At 39.3% G+C, this 17,416-nt stretch overlaps 1 protein-coding gene across 2 annotated transcripts in view; it reads left to right on the forward strand.

Annotated features, from left to right (window-relative positions):
• The window catches only part of MYPN (myopalladin), a 65,005-nt gene extending 47,994 nt beyond the window's left edge, over positions 1–17,011 (forward strand). For both annotated transcript variants that reach the window (XM_051617635.1, XM_051617636.1), the window contains exons 13-20: positions 2,714–2,935; positions 3,476–3,625; positions 4,552–4,631; positions 5,138–5,264; positions 6,797–7,004; positions 7,682–7,847; positions 10,029–10,162; positions 12,202–17,011. In XM_051617635.1, coding sequence (XP_051473595.1) covers positions 2,714–2,935; positions 3,476–3,625; positions 4,552–4,631; positions 5,138–5,264; positions 6,797–7,004; positions 7,682–7,847; positions 10,029–10,162; positions 12,202–12,371 — 1,257 coding nt within the window. In that variant the 3' untranslated portion in view covers positions 12,372–17,011. The remainder of the gene's footprint in view (positions 1–2,713; positions 2,936–3,475; positions 3,626–4,551; positions 4,632–5,137; positions 5,265–6,796; positions 7,005–7,681; positions 7,848–10,028; positions 10,163–12,201) is intronic.
• The last annotated feature ends 405 nt before the right edge of the window (positions 17,012–17,416 follow it).

Consider the following 17,416-nt stretch of genomic DNA (forward strand, 5'->3'; position numbering starts at 1 on the left):
AATTCAGAGACTCAAGGTTATTCTTTCTCAGGAGGTGCAATTTTTTTGCCACTCTGCTGTCAAGAACTACCTAAACAACAGGGAGGAAACTACTCAAGCTCTTCAAGGAACTGAAGGAAAACAAAACTTCAGTACACTGCTGGCAACAAAGGTTTAGGTCTGAATGTCTTAATTTATAAGAGACTCTAGAACCAAAATATGACTGCAGTCTAGTTCAGTGATACGGCTGCTGCTTAAAACATAGTAGTCACTCTGATGTTTACTTGACTCTTTTTTCCTAAAAACACACAAACTTTTTGTCAGTATCAAGGGTAAAAGGTAAAAGACTGATTGCTTAACTTTCTCTTAGAACATTATAACCGGGTCTCGCCATCTAAAGGGAAAAATGATAGTTTTGGTTGGTCAGGAACCAGAGACTCTCTGGTTTTACACTGGCTTAGCTGAGATTAGAATTTGATCTATTAAAGTGATTTGTTGAGACATGCTGCGTGAAGGAAAAAAAGCTCAACAAGATGAAACTTTATAAGGCTGTTTGCTGCCCACCAGCTGTTGGCCAGCCCCCAGAGCAAACAAAGCCAACTAAGAGAGTGGAGGACACCATCTAGTGGCTGGTTCCCACCCCTTGGGGCATGTCTGGCACATGCTACAGACCTGCAAGCTCAGAAACTCCTGCTTGGCAACGCTGTCCCCGCAGCGGCACATTTGAAGACAGTATCAGAGAGCAGACTGGCCCTGTCAGAGTGGAGGGAGAGTGTTCCAGGTAAGGAAGGTATCTTGAAGTTGAGACCCGGGGCTCTAAGCCCTCTGTGAACACTCCTGTTACCTTGTAATTATTAGCACTGCTCCCAGGCTGGGAGGAAGTAACAGCCCTGCAGCATCAGAGAAGCAGGGAGGAGTGGAAGGAGACTCAGTTTTCAGTAAAGAGGGTTCATTCATCCTTTCCTCCCTGTTCTGAGCTGTCTGCCTCTTCCAACCACAACTAATCTTTACCTTCCAGCAACCCTCTTAGAAAAAGATTTCAGATAAGAGACTGATACACAACATCTACCATTACAGTACCAAAACCAGATACTACCAGGGCATTTATTCCACCATGGCAATTTCCAACATCTTCTGCTTCATGGCTGCCACGTTTTCCTCCTCTCACCCCAAGTCTCACAGACCCCTGTCTCCTCAAAACTCCACTGTAACCTCTCAACCTCTGGCTACTTCTCACTCCTTGGTCTTCTGAAGAAATCAGAAAACTTTGTCAGATAAAATTTTGTGCTGCCTCTCCATTTTTGTTCCTTACTATTTGGGAACTAATAACCAAAAGCATAACTAGCAGTAGGATGTCATGGCTAACTGATCAGGGAACTAAGTCCCAGTGATTTCAGATCTTTGCAGGTTCTTTAATGAACTTTCTATCAGATTTCAAATGAGATGCATTTTCTGAACCTTGTTTTTCCAGCATATGGAATATATCTAAGGATAGACTAAATCCTTATTTACTATTCACCAGTTTCTAAAATCCTATTTTAAAAATGAGAATTGGACTTTTAGCATTGCTCAAGTATTTATCTTCCAAGCCACAGATCATTTCCTTTCTATAACAAAGCAATAAAACCCATTCTAATTGCACTGTCTAACACATCAAAGTGAGATTCTGAAGATGTCAGCTTGCCACAGAAGTAGAATAAAACATAAGCCTGCTCTCAGAGATGTCAGTGCCCTTCAGCAGAAGCAGGAATGCAAGCTCTAGACATACAAACTGCACAAACCCAGGGGTGAGCAAACTGATTTGGTTACTGCTACAGAGCTACATGTGGTACATATGGTACAAGCTTCCACACAAGACAGTTTATAATGCCTTAAGCCAGACTTTAGCAGCTGTCTGTGTTAGTGTAGCTTGGCAGCATCTGCTACCAGTCAAGTCCAGGCAGGTGTATCTGTAGTGCTCCACCATGCCCAGGATAAACATTGATTTGGTGTCAAAAACAGGGGCTGGCTGTCGGTGTGAAGCTTCACAAGTCACAGCAAGAGACATTTGGTCAAATGCCTCTTGGTCTAGACAAGAGACATCCTCATGCAAAACAGTGAAGTAGCAGTCAGAGGTTTCTAATCGACTTCAGGGATTAGGAGGAGGCTCATAAGCACATTAAACTATCTGGAAATGGTAATTTATGTAGGAATGTACTAGTTTCCTTGCGTTATCTGTTTAATCTGAGGATTTAAATGTGATGTGTTTTGCTTTCTCAATTACACCAGCTAGAAATCTGGTCAAGTTTTAGCCTGCAGGTAAATGACTGAAAATATTTCATTTTCTTCCTAGCTTTCTCTTTTAGTAGGTACAGTTTTCCTTATATAATTCTGACTTGCAGTATTCCTTTCTATAACTAGCAGGTAACTAATATTTTAACACAAAATCCTCAACAAAATTTGTATATTTTAATGATCTTTTCTGATCAACAGTGTGTAAGAGAATAGTTTTTTTCATATGGTGTTGAGGAATAACATGTTTTATTTTTTTAGCTGCTCAGTTTCATTAATTTCATTCTGCAAACTTCAGATGCAGTGAGAATCTGTCCCCGCAGACTAAATTCAGACTGCTTCAATGGTTTACACAGGCTTTACTGTTTTCAGTCATTTTAGAATTAGTCTCAAACCACAAGTGGCTGCAATGACCACAGAGCACGACTTGTTCAGGACCCTGCCTCTCTCTCTCACTCTGCAGGAATACAGGATTTCAAGCTTTGAGCAGAGGCTGATGAATGAAATAGAGTTTCGCCTGGAACGTACCCCGGTGGATGAATCAGACGACGAAGTCCAACACGAGGAAATCCCTACAGGCAAATACATAGCCCCAATCTTTGATAAGAGACTCAAGCACTTTCGGGTAATGGAAGGATCTCCTATCACGTTCACTTGCAAAATAGTTGGAATACCTGTTCCCAAGGTAGGTCACTCCCTCTCTTTATGTTAAAGCAATGAAAATCAACCACCCGTTATTTTCTGTACCTCCCTCTGGGAGGTCTCACTCCAGACAACTTGGCTCTGTGGAGAGACCTCTAAAACAAATGATTTCCCCCTCACTTTCTAAAATAACAGTATCTGCTCCTGAGCCCATGTCAGGCCTTGATGTATGGACTCTCTCACAACCACCTAACTCCAAGAGCACAGAACTTGATAAAACAAAAAAAAAATTAACTTGTCAGAAAGATTATAACTGACCTGAGATAACCAGTAACACGTCTGCAGCCAAGAAAAAATAATCAGGCAGACCTAGCTGTGTAAAAGAGAGATGCAGTTTCTGAGCTCAGCCTGGAATCATTCTGTTTCACATTGTAACTGATTGGCAAATGTTATACTAATAATGTTCTAATATTTTTACTAGCAAATGGTCAGCTTATGTCATGTTCTTGTCTACACGTTTTCTAGTCACTATTCCACTGCAGAGCAAGTGTTAAGTGACTGGGGGTGGGTCTGATCACCACAGGTATACTGGTTCAAGGATGGCAAGCAGATTTCAAAGAAAAACCCACATTTCAAAATGAACCGAGAAGGAGACGGAACATGTTCTTTACATATTGAAGCTTCTACTAATGATGATGATGGCAACTATACAATCATGGCTGCAAACCCTCAAGTAAGGTGTTTTATTTTCCTCTACAATAATGCTTGTTTCATCTTTTTTCTAATATATGTTAATAGGAAGACAGACTGGGTCACCTAGTGTGACATCAAGCAGTGACTGTATCAAAAAACAAAGGCTTTAAAGGATAGGAAAGAAAACCATGTAATGAAGAATGATGAAACAGCTCCTCTGTTCTTACACATCCTGGTCACATTCATTAAAGACATTTTTTCACATTAGTAACTCCAGCACTGACCCCACCCTCTGTAGCTGATGGATAATACCTTCTGAGATACGGTGATAAGAGAGACATCGTATTTCAGGCAGAAAGAATAGAGCAAGGGGAAAGAAAAAGGAACATCCAACTGGGAAGTGTTATTGAACACAATTGTTCTTTATCTAGGATGCAAAGGTGTGGATCTGCAGATAACCTCATCCCCTCACACCATTCTCCTTTACCCTGTGTGCTAGCTTAGCTGTTTATTTAGCAGTACACTCAAGGAATCAGGCAACTCTTCCAAGCTATTTTTTTTTCTCTCTTTTTCTGAACTGTACTTCAGCCCAACTACTTCCCAGTTTCTGTGTGGCTGCATGAACAAATATGCTAGTATAAAGGTACTTGCAGACATTACATGTGGAGACACAGTGGCAGGAATGAACAAGCAGGGACAGACACTGCTTGAACTGGTTTATGTAGCACCACTGGTAAATGCATGTCCACAGCCTTGAAGAGTCTGAGAAACACACAAAGAAACCCCTGCCTCATCTGCACTCCACCACACAATTATAGCATCTGCTTTGAAAAAGTAGAATTTACACTATAGTTCAGTTACTTCATAAAAATCAATCCTAATGCATGGTACATGTTAAATATTTCTACTGTAAAATGAACTGAGCTATTAACCAACTATCAATTCTGTTTCCACTGTGATTTCCAGGGGAGAATCAGTTGTTCAGGCCACCTGATGGTTCAGAGTATCCCTGTTCGAGGCCGAGTATCCACAAATCAGCCTCACAGGTAAAAGGAAAGATAACTCCTTCAGACCTTCTTTATGCTTCTCACTGAAAGCATTAAAAATAACTAACTACTGTACTTCAGTTCTTACCATAAAATGGAAATAACGGCAGCAGTTCCCTCCCAGCAGGTCTCTTCTACAACGTAATATTTTTGAAGGTCATCTTCAAATACAGGGAAGTTTAACTGTAAAGTATTATTTAACTTTCATATATTGCTGCAGAGGAATTAAAGGCAAGAGATGGATTAGTAAAATGAAATTCACCCAAAAAAGCAAGAAGAGAAGGACAGCTTGAGAATCCAACAATACTACACAAGATAGTTAACTTTACAACCTTCCTATGCAAGTATTCAATTCCAATCTGTCCACTTTTTTCTGCCCTTTTATATAGAACTCAAGCTACCTGTTCATCCTTTCCCACAAATTTATTTTTTTTAAAGCATTAGGAAAAAAAAAAATTAAAAAGAGTTTGACTTCCAAACATACACAAGCAATGTTTGTGTTGCAGAACACGACCCCGGGTGCCAGAAGGAGACAAAGAGGCAGTCCAAGAACGCTTTTTCAGGCCATACTTTCTACAGGCTCCAGGGGACATGGTGGCACATGAAGGGCGACTTTGTAGGTTGGACTGTAAGGTATGAAAAGTTTCCTCTGTTCATTCTCACTTTCTCTGTCTCCATACAAGTATTGCTAGGGGTTTTCATGTTCTTTATTGTGTGTGTGAACACTTTCCGTTCAAGTTCTTATGCTTGATTTTTAAAGATTATTTTTTTTATTGCTACTCTCTCTGAGCTGATTCAGGGGATTTCTTTTCAACACATGCTGTATGGAATGGAGAACACAGAAAACACAACCCCAGAAATAGAAGGCTCACTTACAAGGTTGTTCAAATTACTAGATGTGTTCACTGTGTCCTTTACTGGTCTGAACTCCAGAAGTTAATCTGGGAATGACAGGTCCTTCTGCACCATTAACAGATTCTTGAACTTAATCCAGAATAGCACAAAAGCATGAGAAAGAGAAGATTCAGCATGTTGTATTCTGTTCAAACAAATGTTCCCATTGTATTGGACTGAATTACTGAAGATTAATACTCCCCCAAAACAGGGAACGGATCCCAGTTCATTTTATGCTTCCCCAGCATGCAGAGATGCAGTAACATCACAATCTACAGCTTCAAATCCCCATGAGAGAGCTGTCAGAGCTTAGAGTACACACAGTGAACGTCCTGTTATTGCACAACTTTAAGAAACTCATCTACTCCAACTTATTTTGGCAGTCCCTCTATGCCCAGTAGCACAGCCAAGGTGGTACTCCTGACACTGACCTATTCCATGCTCCAGAATGTCTCCTACCCCGAAGAGGGTAGAGGCTCTAAAGCAGAAATTAATGCCCTGAAGATGAGCAAGATTCATTACTACTTAATTTACGATGTAGTTTACTAGGGAGCATGCCAAAGAATTTGGTTATTCTTAGCTCTGCTATCCTGGCAGAGCTTGTGAAGACTTAAAGCATGCCTGGTATTGCACAAACCTGGAAGACAGCAGTCCTCCTTCAGGCAAGGTCCACATCCCTCTTTCTCTGGTCTGTAGAATATTCTTTGGAAAGCAGCATTTCAGACATGAATAAGTACTTCTAGCTACCTTTAAGATGACAAAACAGTCTAATAATCTTTCTAAAAACACTTAATCTATAGTGTTCTAAAGCACGTAAGTTTAACAGCTACAAAAACTGCATCACTCTTCATCACATTTTATGAAATAGAAAGTAATTTGTATGAAACTCTTTTTCATCTCTATTAAACTGTGTGGTGGTTTAGACCCAGGGTTTTGATTTATACTCAGCACTAAAAAAAAAACCCCAAACTAGCAGGTTACTGGAGTCTTTTGTGAATCTGATGCATAACCATACTTCTTCCTTTCTGGCTAAGAAATATGTAGGCCTTTCATGTACTTTTTTTTTCTCTTGGAATTTTGTTACTTGTATGTTTTCTGGTTTTCTCCCTTTTGGAACTAAGCAGGAAAACAGGAGCTGAGAAATGAAATTTTAGAAAAATCTTTCTGTTCTAGATTCTGACATAATTCAGATGGCATATGAAAATGAATGGATTTACTAAAATCTGTTGGTCAGTTGGACATTTGTCTCTAGCTGTTTCACTCTCTGTCAGGTGAGCGGGCTACCAACTCCGGAGCTGACGTGGCTTCTGAATGGCAAACCTGTGCTACCAGATGGCACCCACAAGATGCTGGTCAGGGAGACTGGAGTTCACTCCCTGCTTATTGATCCTCTCTCACAAAACGATGCTGGAACTTACACTTGCCTTGCCACTAATAAAACAGGACAAAATTCATTTAGTCTGGAGCTCACTGTTGTAGGTAAGAATCACTGAAAAACTAGTCAAAAAGATGAACTTGCTTGTGCACGCTTCTTCAAACATATCGTACTTAGTTTCCCTACAGAAAGTATAAATAGTCAGTCAAGTGATAGGAGAAGCATCAAACAACTACAAAACTCAACTGATGGAGGGAGAAGAACCTCAGTGGACCAGTGCACTGCTGTTATTAACAGAGGCCTGTAAGAATTCTGTCTCATCATCATTTTGCCTCCCTTGTCTTGGCAAAATGACATTCTTCATTTTCTCCCAGAAAATGCTTAGGGTTTGAATTCATAATATACGTTGAGGTCCCCTAGATTTCAGTCTTTCTGGTTTTAAACAGAAAAATACAAATCTGAATCCTGTTCTTTAACAGAGCCTTACAAGATGAGAGATACTGAAATTAGTAGATCTGGCATTCATTTCTTACAACGGTAGTATGTTTAGACCCATTAGATAAGCACACATTATTTTCTGAACATCAGTTCTGCCTATCATTTTCTTCATGTTTCCTTACAGAGGCTATGCCACCGCATTTCACTTTCCTTCCAATATCCCATTAAAAATTCACAACCGTCTTCGATATCACGTGAATAATTTTTGGTCATATTCTTCCATACTGTTCTAAGAGAAATGGAAAATATTTGTTACTTAATAATTCTTTTTCTTTTTTTCCAGCAAAGGAAATAAAAAAAGCCCCCATGTTTTTGGAGAAGCTTCAGAACTGTGGTGTTCCTGAAGGGTACCCTGTCAGATTAGAGTGCAGAGTTGTGGGAATGCCACCCCCTGTATTTTACTGGAAGAAGGATAATGAGACCATCCCATCAAACAGAGAGAGGATGAGGTACTGTACCAGCATGCCCATGCTTGGGGTTTCTTGTGGCTGGACCAATTGTTTCCACGAAAACCTGTGTGACAAGTCCAGGTGATGTTCTCCTTTAAAAAGCTGGCTCCACTGTGAGGTGAACAACAGCTATTTCCTTGGTTCAGAAAAAAGGCATGAGCATAATATGCCACTGCTTCAGAGGGTGGTGATAGACCTTTTCAAGGCCACAGGCCTGATAACAGCAGATGCATCTTCTTAGCAAAGCTACTATGATACGGTATTCCAATGCATTTTAGCACCTTATTCTCTCTATTTTTTTTCCTCAGTTTAGTTCTAGCTGTGGATGAATTGGAATTCAGGACAGTTGGAACACAGTTTTGAATGCCCCAGGGCACAGGATAATAGGGAGTTCAGCATATCAAATACAGAGGCTGGTAATAGTTTGGCCACAAACACATAAGCAAAGACTTTGATCCATGCTTACAAAATACAATAATGTTTGGGTTCAGCTCTATTCTGTACATGTCACTATTTTTTAGGTTTTGCAAAAGCCAAGCTGATGAAATAACGTGCCTGGCTGTAATTAATGAGAAATTATTTGCTTTCATTTAAGGTTTTCTACTTCAGCATAAACTTTATTTTGAATTTTTTTTTTCCACTTGGCTTCAATGATTTGATGCAGTCATTAGATCTCTGAGATCAACTTCAAGAAGTATTACATTTCCACATGCACACCCTGCAGGCTATCTGTAAAGACACCTGGCTCCCCAGCACCACTTGTCAGGAACGCACACCTAGCCTGAGGGAAAGCTTACTTGGCAGAATCTTCCAGTAGTCCCTGTCCCTGCTATGAGACTGCTGTCCCTCTCCAAAAAGTCCATCTGACTCTGATCTTTGACAGTCTGTAGCCCTTATTCCTCTGCCTCTAGGCAGACTGCTCAAGGATTTATTTCAAGTACTGGTACTGTCATATGGTTATAAACATGCAAGTGTTGTAGTTAATATCAAATGAACAACTGTCCTTCAAAGCCTCATTTCCAGTTGTTTTGCAGAAGCTTAGAAAAAAGTTTTTGCTTCAGCTCAGCAGAGGAATGACTGAGGGAAACCTCCCACAGCTCACAAGGCCAGGAGCTAACTAACATCAGTCTTGTAACACTTTTGCTATTTCAGCCAGGGCTCCAGTGGTTTGGCACAGATCCACATGAGCAGTGGGCAGCTTGTCCTTGTTTGCCCCCCCTTTCTCTCTGTCTTGCCTCACTCTTATTTTCCTGCCTGAAGCCAAGAGACCTTTTTTGTATCATGACACGGCCATCCATGAGCATCTATGCTAATACTGTTGCACTTCTCCACCCATAAGGCAAATGATGTAGTTCAGGAAGCAAGGAATGAATGTTCCCTTTTTTGTTAGAGCACAAAATATCCTCTTGACCTGAGTTTGATGCTTCATTCCAGTCCATAAGGAAACAAAAATCTCAAATTTCAAAACTCCTTGCAACTTCAGGTATTCTGATGGGCTCATCTCCCACCTCTCCCTTAATAATGAGGGAAACATTTGGGTTGATAAAAAGGACCAAACACAGCCTAGAAAGCAGAGAAGCCTCAGCTCTCCAATACAGCACTGAATAGTTTCTCCTGGGAGTTGCAGCCACAAGTCTTGGATCGCTTCAGAGCAAAGGTAGAGGACTGGATGGGCTGGCCAAACAGATTGTTAAGGTTTTGCCACTTGGGCATTTCCTCATGGAAAAGGGTACCATAAGAAAGTTTCTGACTCACTCTGGCTACTGCTGTGAAAAATATCAGAACTTTGTACAAATGCTCTTTGTATTTTTTTCATGTTACTCTTCCAGTTTCTGAACTAGGAAACGTTATAATGTTACTGTGCAGCAGCTTTGCACAGGTTTTGCTCACTGGAATTCAAACAAGAATTCCAATATTAACATACACAGAGCAACAATTCAGCTCACACTGTCACACCATGGATTTCCACAGCTCAGAGGAGCAAGAACAGATGTTAGCTACTGTGATTATTGGATGAGGCCATACTGAAAATAAATCTATGGACTACAAGTGTCTTGGACTGCTACCTCTTCAAGAATTTAATTTACAACTTATGTATTTCCTATTTAATGTACATATTGTAAAATCTCCAAGTTGATACACTCTTGAGAAATACTAATTCCAAAACACTTGTTTTCCCAGCATGCATCAAGATACAACAGGGTATGTTTGCCTCCTGATTCAACCTGCCAAGAAAACAGATGCTGGCTGGTACACTTTGTCTGCAAAAAATGAAGCTGGTATTGTGTCTTGTACTGCCAGACTCGACATCTACGGTAGGTATTGCCTAGTAAATAAACAAAGCAGAATTTATTTTCTTTGCCTGGTCCCAGCCCTCACCTAGTTCTTAGTCCATAAATGGCTGGTTTTGACTTGGATTAGAAACTAGTGTCACAGCTTCATGTGGCCACCAGGCGGTATAATGACCAAATCAGCTCTCCTGCATCAGTTTAAAGGTCTGTAAAGAGTAAAAAAACAAAGAACAAGTTCTGCACAGTATTCCCTACTCCCATTTTCCACCTTCCAAATTCCCTAGACACATAAGCGTATCATAGATCATGGATTCAAGTTGAACCTTGACTCTCTTCCCTCTGACACGTGCCTGTGTTACAGCCCTGACCTGAGATGGAAGAATAAATTGCACACAAGAAAGCAGACTTCTATAGAGCATCTATAATGCAAACTATGCCTAATTAGTGGAGGCTAGTTTGTATCTAATTTGTTTGTCCAGGACTCGGAAGGGCCCATCCCAGTTCAAGCACATCATTTAATTACTCTGTATCTATGCAAGATGTTGTCATTAAGACAATTAATCTATAGCAAGAGAGTACTTTGATCCCTCAAGCAGCATAACAAACATAGACCACAAACTATTGGATTATGGTCATGCCCTCAAAGCAAAAAAAAAAAAAAACAACCCTCAATTTTCAACCTTGTATTTCTCATTAAAACAAAACCAAAACCAACAAACGCTTCATGATCAGGGACAACCACAAGTCACCAGTGCATCTGTGTCGTTTCCACCACCTTGTGGCGATACAGACAATAGCACCGTGATGTTCAAGAGAGGGCGGGTGAGTCTTGATTCAAAAAAAGGTCACATCAAATGAAAAAAAAACACCCCATCGATATCTAAACGTTGCAAGACAAATTAAATTTTCATGTAAAGGATTCAAGGTACAAACAGGAAAAGGACGGAAAATAGGAAATGCTTCCTGATTCCACCCAAATTTTCTAATAACTCTGCAAGTCTTGTACACCAAAGGGAGTGTCAGGAATAATTTTTCTTTGTGCTATTTTGAATGGATGGGGTTGGGAGATCAAAAGTGTGGTCTGAAACTACAGTTAATAATAAGTGTTCAAATGGAAATAAGTGGGGGGCTGCAAGAAAAAAGAAGACTCATTTCAAATATTTCCAGATAGGGTCAAAATTCCGCATGGAAGGATAATTAACATTTCCAATCCATGCTTAGCACGTAGATTTCAGGTCTCCCACACTAAGCTGCTCTCAGAGTATTGCAGCCTGAATGTCTACCCTTTCACTTTAATTGCTGACAGATCTAGTCAGCAAGTTTGAGTGCAGAACTGGAGGTTTTGTTTAAATAAATACCAGCAAAGATAACATCAATTTCCCCTTTCTGAAGTGTTTTAATAATGAAAGCTGTTAAGTATTATATAATAACTAAATATTCTTACAAAATTGTAATGGTATTCATTCATATGGGAACATGGTGAATGTTACTATTAAATTACTGAACATGTCTCTTTGGATCATATTTCAGTATCTTTAAAAAAATCTAGGAAACATAGGCTACTAGTTGTAAATAGTAGAGGGAAATAAAAATTGCAACCACCTCTTTAAAAAAATTCCCTGTATTGTTACTCTGAAATGAAATACCACCAAAAAAATAACAGGAAGAGAAGTCCCTCAGAGGATGGAGTAGAACAAAATCACAGCCATGTCCAGTTTGTTAATCTCTGTTCATGGTATGGTATGTTTTCAGTTGTGATTGCAAGAGCTTTGGACAAGACACCAAAGATTAAATGATTCAATCTTGGACTCAGTGAAATCCATGTAAATGTTGCCATTGAACTGAACAGGGATAGAATTTCATCTATAGACTTCAATAAAACTTCTCAACACATAAACTTCTTAGATCATAACATTAGAAGGAACACACCCTAAAACAGGGAAGAGCAATGCTGTGCTCTCGACGAGAATGTTGGAAGCAACTTTTCCTTGTGTGCATGGGTTTCTGCTGGTTCATTGCTAACTCCACTAGAGGTTGATACAGCCTGTTCTGTTTTGCTTCAGCTCAGTGGCACCGTCAGATTCCACAGCCAATAAAGCTTCGACCTGGGGGCAGCCGATACGCAAACCTCACCGGGCAAGGACTCGATATTTTTTCTGCCTTCCCAACTACTGAAAGTTCTCTGCTGTTTTCACCCCCAACCCAAAAGGTGGTGGAGAGTGAAGAACTTTGAAAAAAAACAAACAAACAGCTGTTCCAGTCACACCTGCAGAGATACTAGAACTGTGGGGAGAAAAAAAAAAAAAAGGAAAAGGAAAAAAAAAAAAGGAAAAAAAGAAAAGGAAAAAAAAAAGGGGAAAAAAAAGAGGTACAAGTCAAGATGCTCAAGGTTTACAAGCAACTCGTTTGTAATTAAGTGTTCTGCTGCTGCAATGTTGCAAGTATTATTTTACTGCAGGATAATTGTGGTATGGAGTGTTGTGCAATAAATCCAGTACTGTGTAGTTTGCTAAGAATTACATAGTAAACAGTTTTCAGCACTTAAAAGCCAATACCACTTTCACTGCTTGAATTAAAGGTACTGTACTGTAGCAAGCCATGGTAAGGGTTGAGGACGTTTAGCTGGAATACTGCCAGTGAAAACATTGACATCACAATAGCAACAATCCTGAACAAGGGTAAACAACATGACTTTGAATGTAATTAAAAAACAAACAAACAAACAAATATGCCAGATAATCACAAAGCACAAGTTAAAGGGAAAAGATGTAACTCATTTTTATATATTATTACACCAGATAATCTTAGAACTTTTGAACTCAAGACTAGATAAACAAATCGTGTCATGTAGGTGCAGCTGCATAACCTCTATATTTATATCTGTGTGTGTGTGTTCTCCATGAACTGTGTACTCGTGGTGTAAGGATTCATTAAGTAAGGTACAGGGCACTTGCATAGGACATCAACACAGGAAACCAACATTCCTGTTGTCTGAAGCATGTTCTCTAGAGCTCATAGCTGAAACTGTTTTCCAGATCCGCTTCGTATTTTTTCTTTACAGTGCTAGTGATCATCTGCTTTTAAACACAGATCACATCAAGCTTGTAACTTCACCATTTTTAAACATCAAGTCTCTTCTTCCTAATTTTTAACATGACTAAAGTGTATCTACCACCTAGCTCATTTTCTTACTAACTGAAAAGGAATGACCATCTGGTAGAACTTCAATTTTCACCATCAATCAGGAAATAATCACAACTGTGGTATCTACTATAAAGACAGAGAACATTTCTGTACAAAAGTTATGAAGTTAACAACACTTTGGTGCAAAGAGCTAAAAAACCTACTGTAATTAATAGTAGTAATAAATAAGGCAATTTAATGGAAGTGCAACAGAAGGTGTTAAGTGACAACACTTCATTAATTGATTTAAATACATTTAGCATCCATACAGCTGTATTAACACCTCCCAGCACTGAGAATCTGTGAACATCTAATATGAATTTCTGCATCTTTAAATTATTGCTATCTCTCTTCTTTGGATATTGTTTTCAAGCAGTTCTTACTGCTTTTAACATGGCTGGTGAACACAACGAAATGCTGATCAAAGTCACAGAGATCAAAAGAAAAATTAACAGGTACTTTCATTTTCGACCTTTTTCAGATTTTTTTCAGTTAAAAATGTAACTTAAAAAAATGACACATGGAAAGAAAAAAAAAAAAGGAGTTATTGTAAGAGTAAAAGGATACTGGATCTAACCAGAGACTGAGAAAGAGCCTTTCTTTGGGTTTCCTACCAATATAATCATGTTGACTCTAACTGTTGGTTCCCTAAGGATTTAGAGGAAGTGAATTTCTGCTGTTGTTCTACATCCCACCTGAGTGAAGATCATAAAATCAAACCACCATTATAACACCCATGCCTTTTGTTAGAAATCTCAGGCAATTCACCTGGGACTGAACAAAGCAGGAAGATAAAATACACTCTTATCCTGAGAGACTAAAGGAGGTGCAGGCATTTCAGTGGGAAAGCAGAAATCCCAGTTGTTGCCCATGTTGTACCTCCTCCCATGCAAATAAAATATAACTACTAGCTATTAAAAGTGACATTGATTCGAGTGACTTCAGTTATGGGGTGCCCAACTTCAGACATATTGTGGGTCTGATTTTCCAGGATTCAGAACCTACTGCTCCTCTTATCTTCACTGGTTTTTAGGATGGCTTAGGGATTCCAAAACTAGGTCTAGACTATGTTGGATTTGGCAACCTAAAATTTAAAGTTTCCCATATTAGTAACTATTCTTGGGAAAATAATCTAAGGAAAGTTATCAGACTTTGCTTATTTAATCCAGTGCTGTTGGGAACTGGGGAAAAGAGGAAATGAAGACTTATCAGATCAAAAGCTACCCCCATCTACAGCCCTGATCTCCCCATTATTTCATGCCAGACCTGAAGAGATTTTGATCCAAAATATTCCAAGTTGTATATTGGCCATCAGGCTTTACACAGGCTTAATCAAGTGATTGTCTGCTCAGAACTCCCCTGTGGCCCCCTTGCCTGGCTTTGAGCGAGGGGTTGGACCAGATGACTTCCTGAGGTTCCTTCACACCTAAATCATTCTATACTTCCTAAATTATTATACTTTCCCTGTGTGGATTAAGTTACCTATTGATTGAACTTCAGAATTCAAGCAAGCACAGACTTTTCTTTTTTGACTGGGATATCTCCTATTAGGCAATTTTAACTACAGGAGTGATCACTTCTATCACAGTTCTTTACATAGCTTGGAAGAAAGGAATACTAGAGTAGTTTCAGCAAATATCAAGTTACCAGTGCTGGAATCATACTTGTTAGTATTAAAGACAATAGTAGTGCTTCTCACGTTTTACACCATCAGACAACACACCCAGAAACTCTGTACAAATTAAAATACAAAGTACACAGAGGAAATACGCAAACCATCCATCTTCAACCTTTCCTCCGTGATTTCAGTGGAACATCTCCAAACTCACATCAGTATAACCTGAACTGACAAGCTGAGGAGTAAACAGCCCAATCATAGAATCATGGACTCTGGAAAAGACCTTCAATCTCATCAAGTGCAACCATTCCCCCTGCAACCACGAAACCATCTTATGAAACACCATGCCTACCCCTTTTTTGAACAATGCTTTTTTAATAAAGTACATTCTGCTCTTTGAAAATGGGAGGACAAGAAACTACTGCTGAAAGACTTTTCCCAAAACTCTGTGTAAGACGGATTAATCCTTAATCGTTCGAGAAGGGGTCCCAAGAAGTCTCACTGAGAGGTAAGCTACAGAGAGTGGATCACCGAAATTTGTCAGCTGAACTGTAACATTCTCTCCTCAAAAGTACTTGCTAGCAAAAGAGTCAAAACTTTACCTTCATTTCACTTACTTTCAGTGCCTGGCCTGTGATACAAACAAAATCAGAATCTGATCCTAAATGGTCTGTAGTCATTTAATTTTACTCAGTAACTGTTACAGGACATTTCTCCTCTGCATACAATGAGCCCATAAAATAAGTACAGGAAGCTTATGCGAATGGAAGTAAATGTTGTTAGTAGTGCTGATGTGCTCATCACCAAGAAAACCTGCTAGAAAAAGACAGAAAAATGCTGTTTGTGTTGTTAATTGATGGAACAGCCAAGGGCCAAAGGCTTGTGCAAGCAGCTGAGACAACACTGAGCTGTCACAAAACGTGTGATGCTCTTTGAGCTCATGTCCTGTGGAGGGTGGCGCTATCTAATCACACTGTGTCAAGATGCACCAGAGACTGCAACTGTGCTCCCTTCCTGAACAGCATGGCTCTTCATTGTTTTTGTTTAATTGAATAACCAATTTGACTTCACACTAACATGGTATTTCATTCTCTTATTCAGGGCAGGCTACTGCCACAATAAAACCCAATGTTAGACCTTTCACTGAGGTCAGTGGTAGCTATTATCTTCCACAAGTCCATTAAGTCACCACAGTGTGGAGCATAACATTGCCATTGTGAGATACAGAAATGCTCAGTTTTGTAACTTCTGTGTTTTCTGATTCAGAAACCCATGGCTTTATCTAGTTTCTTGATTCCTTCTATTCCTGGTTTTGTATACTATTAAACAGAGGCAGAGTGTACTTCAAAGAGCAGAAATGACAACTTTTGTATTGTGATTCTGGAAAGCAAAAGTATGATCTTTGCTTTAACATTTCGGTCCAACTCAGTGCAAACCCAGTCTGTGTGATGCAAAGAGCATCACATAGAAGTTCACATTGTCACTGCTGGACTTCTTGCCTTAAAACAGCTGGATTGAGTCCCACTGCTTCCATATGGAAGGTGGAGCCTCCTTCTGAATGCCTCAGATCTGCTAATGTGAGGAGAGCACACACTTCAAATATCAAAAAGCCAAGTCTGCAGTCTTTATCTTAATATGTAAACACTTGCCAATCCAGCTGTTTACTGGAATCTGGAATAAAAATTCCTTTAAGAACTGTGTTCTTAATGCTGCCAGATTTAAAAGCATAAATTCTGGAAAATGTCTTCATACAAACTGATTAGCAAGACCTAATTAAATATTTTAACAGTTAAGTACTGGAGAAGTGATTCATTGTGAATTGCCTTACTATTTCCAATACAAAGATGTTCACTTTGAGCCTTAAAATTCTCTTTTATAATTTTTATCTTTATTAAAGTTGGTATTTTTTAGTTTTTGATCCAAAGTCATTTTCACTGGGAAGAAACATGTTCATGTCAGTTTTAAAGAATATTTTAAGACCATATGAAAGGAAAAAAACAAACACCTGCTTGTTCAATAATGTATTTCCCTTTGTCTCACCTAAACTTAAATAAATGCTTCAGAGTTGCATACCAGAGTGTGTCCTTCAAATAATTGTGAAATTGTGCAACAAGACCATAGGTTTCCTTAGACCTTTGCTGTCCCAGCTCCTTAATGGTTCAGACCTTACATCATTTAGAAGAAAATCATTAAAAACTGTCAAGCTACATACAAGCCATGCTTCTGGCAGGTAGTTGTGAAATGCAGTTGTTGCTTTTTTAAACAATTCTTAATATAAATTTGTTTTCGTTTTAAATCATGCTTTCTTTTTCTGATAACCTCAGGCCCTTCATCAAAGTTTGAAAGAAAAAGTTTCCTCAGGAGTATCAGAGCAGAAGCCAAAGACTGCTTAGGTCAATTTGCATCTTTTAAGGGTTAATAGATTGGCCAAATTCTAATAGTCTTGGAGAACTAGTCTCCAAAGCCCATGCTTGAGC

This window comes from Apus apus, chromosome 4 (assembly GCF_020740795.1).
Source record: "Apus apus isolate bApuApu2 chromosome 4, bApuApu2.pri.cur, whole genome shotgun sequence".
NCBI lineage: Eukaryota > Metazoa > Chordata > Aves > Apodiformes > Apodidae > Apus > Apus apus.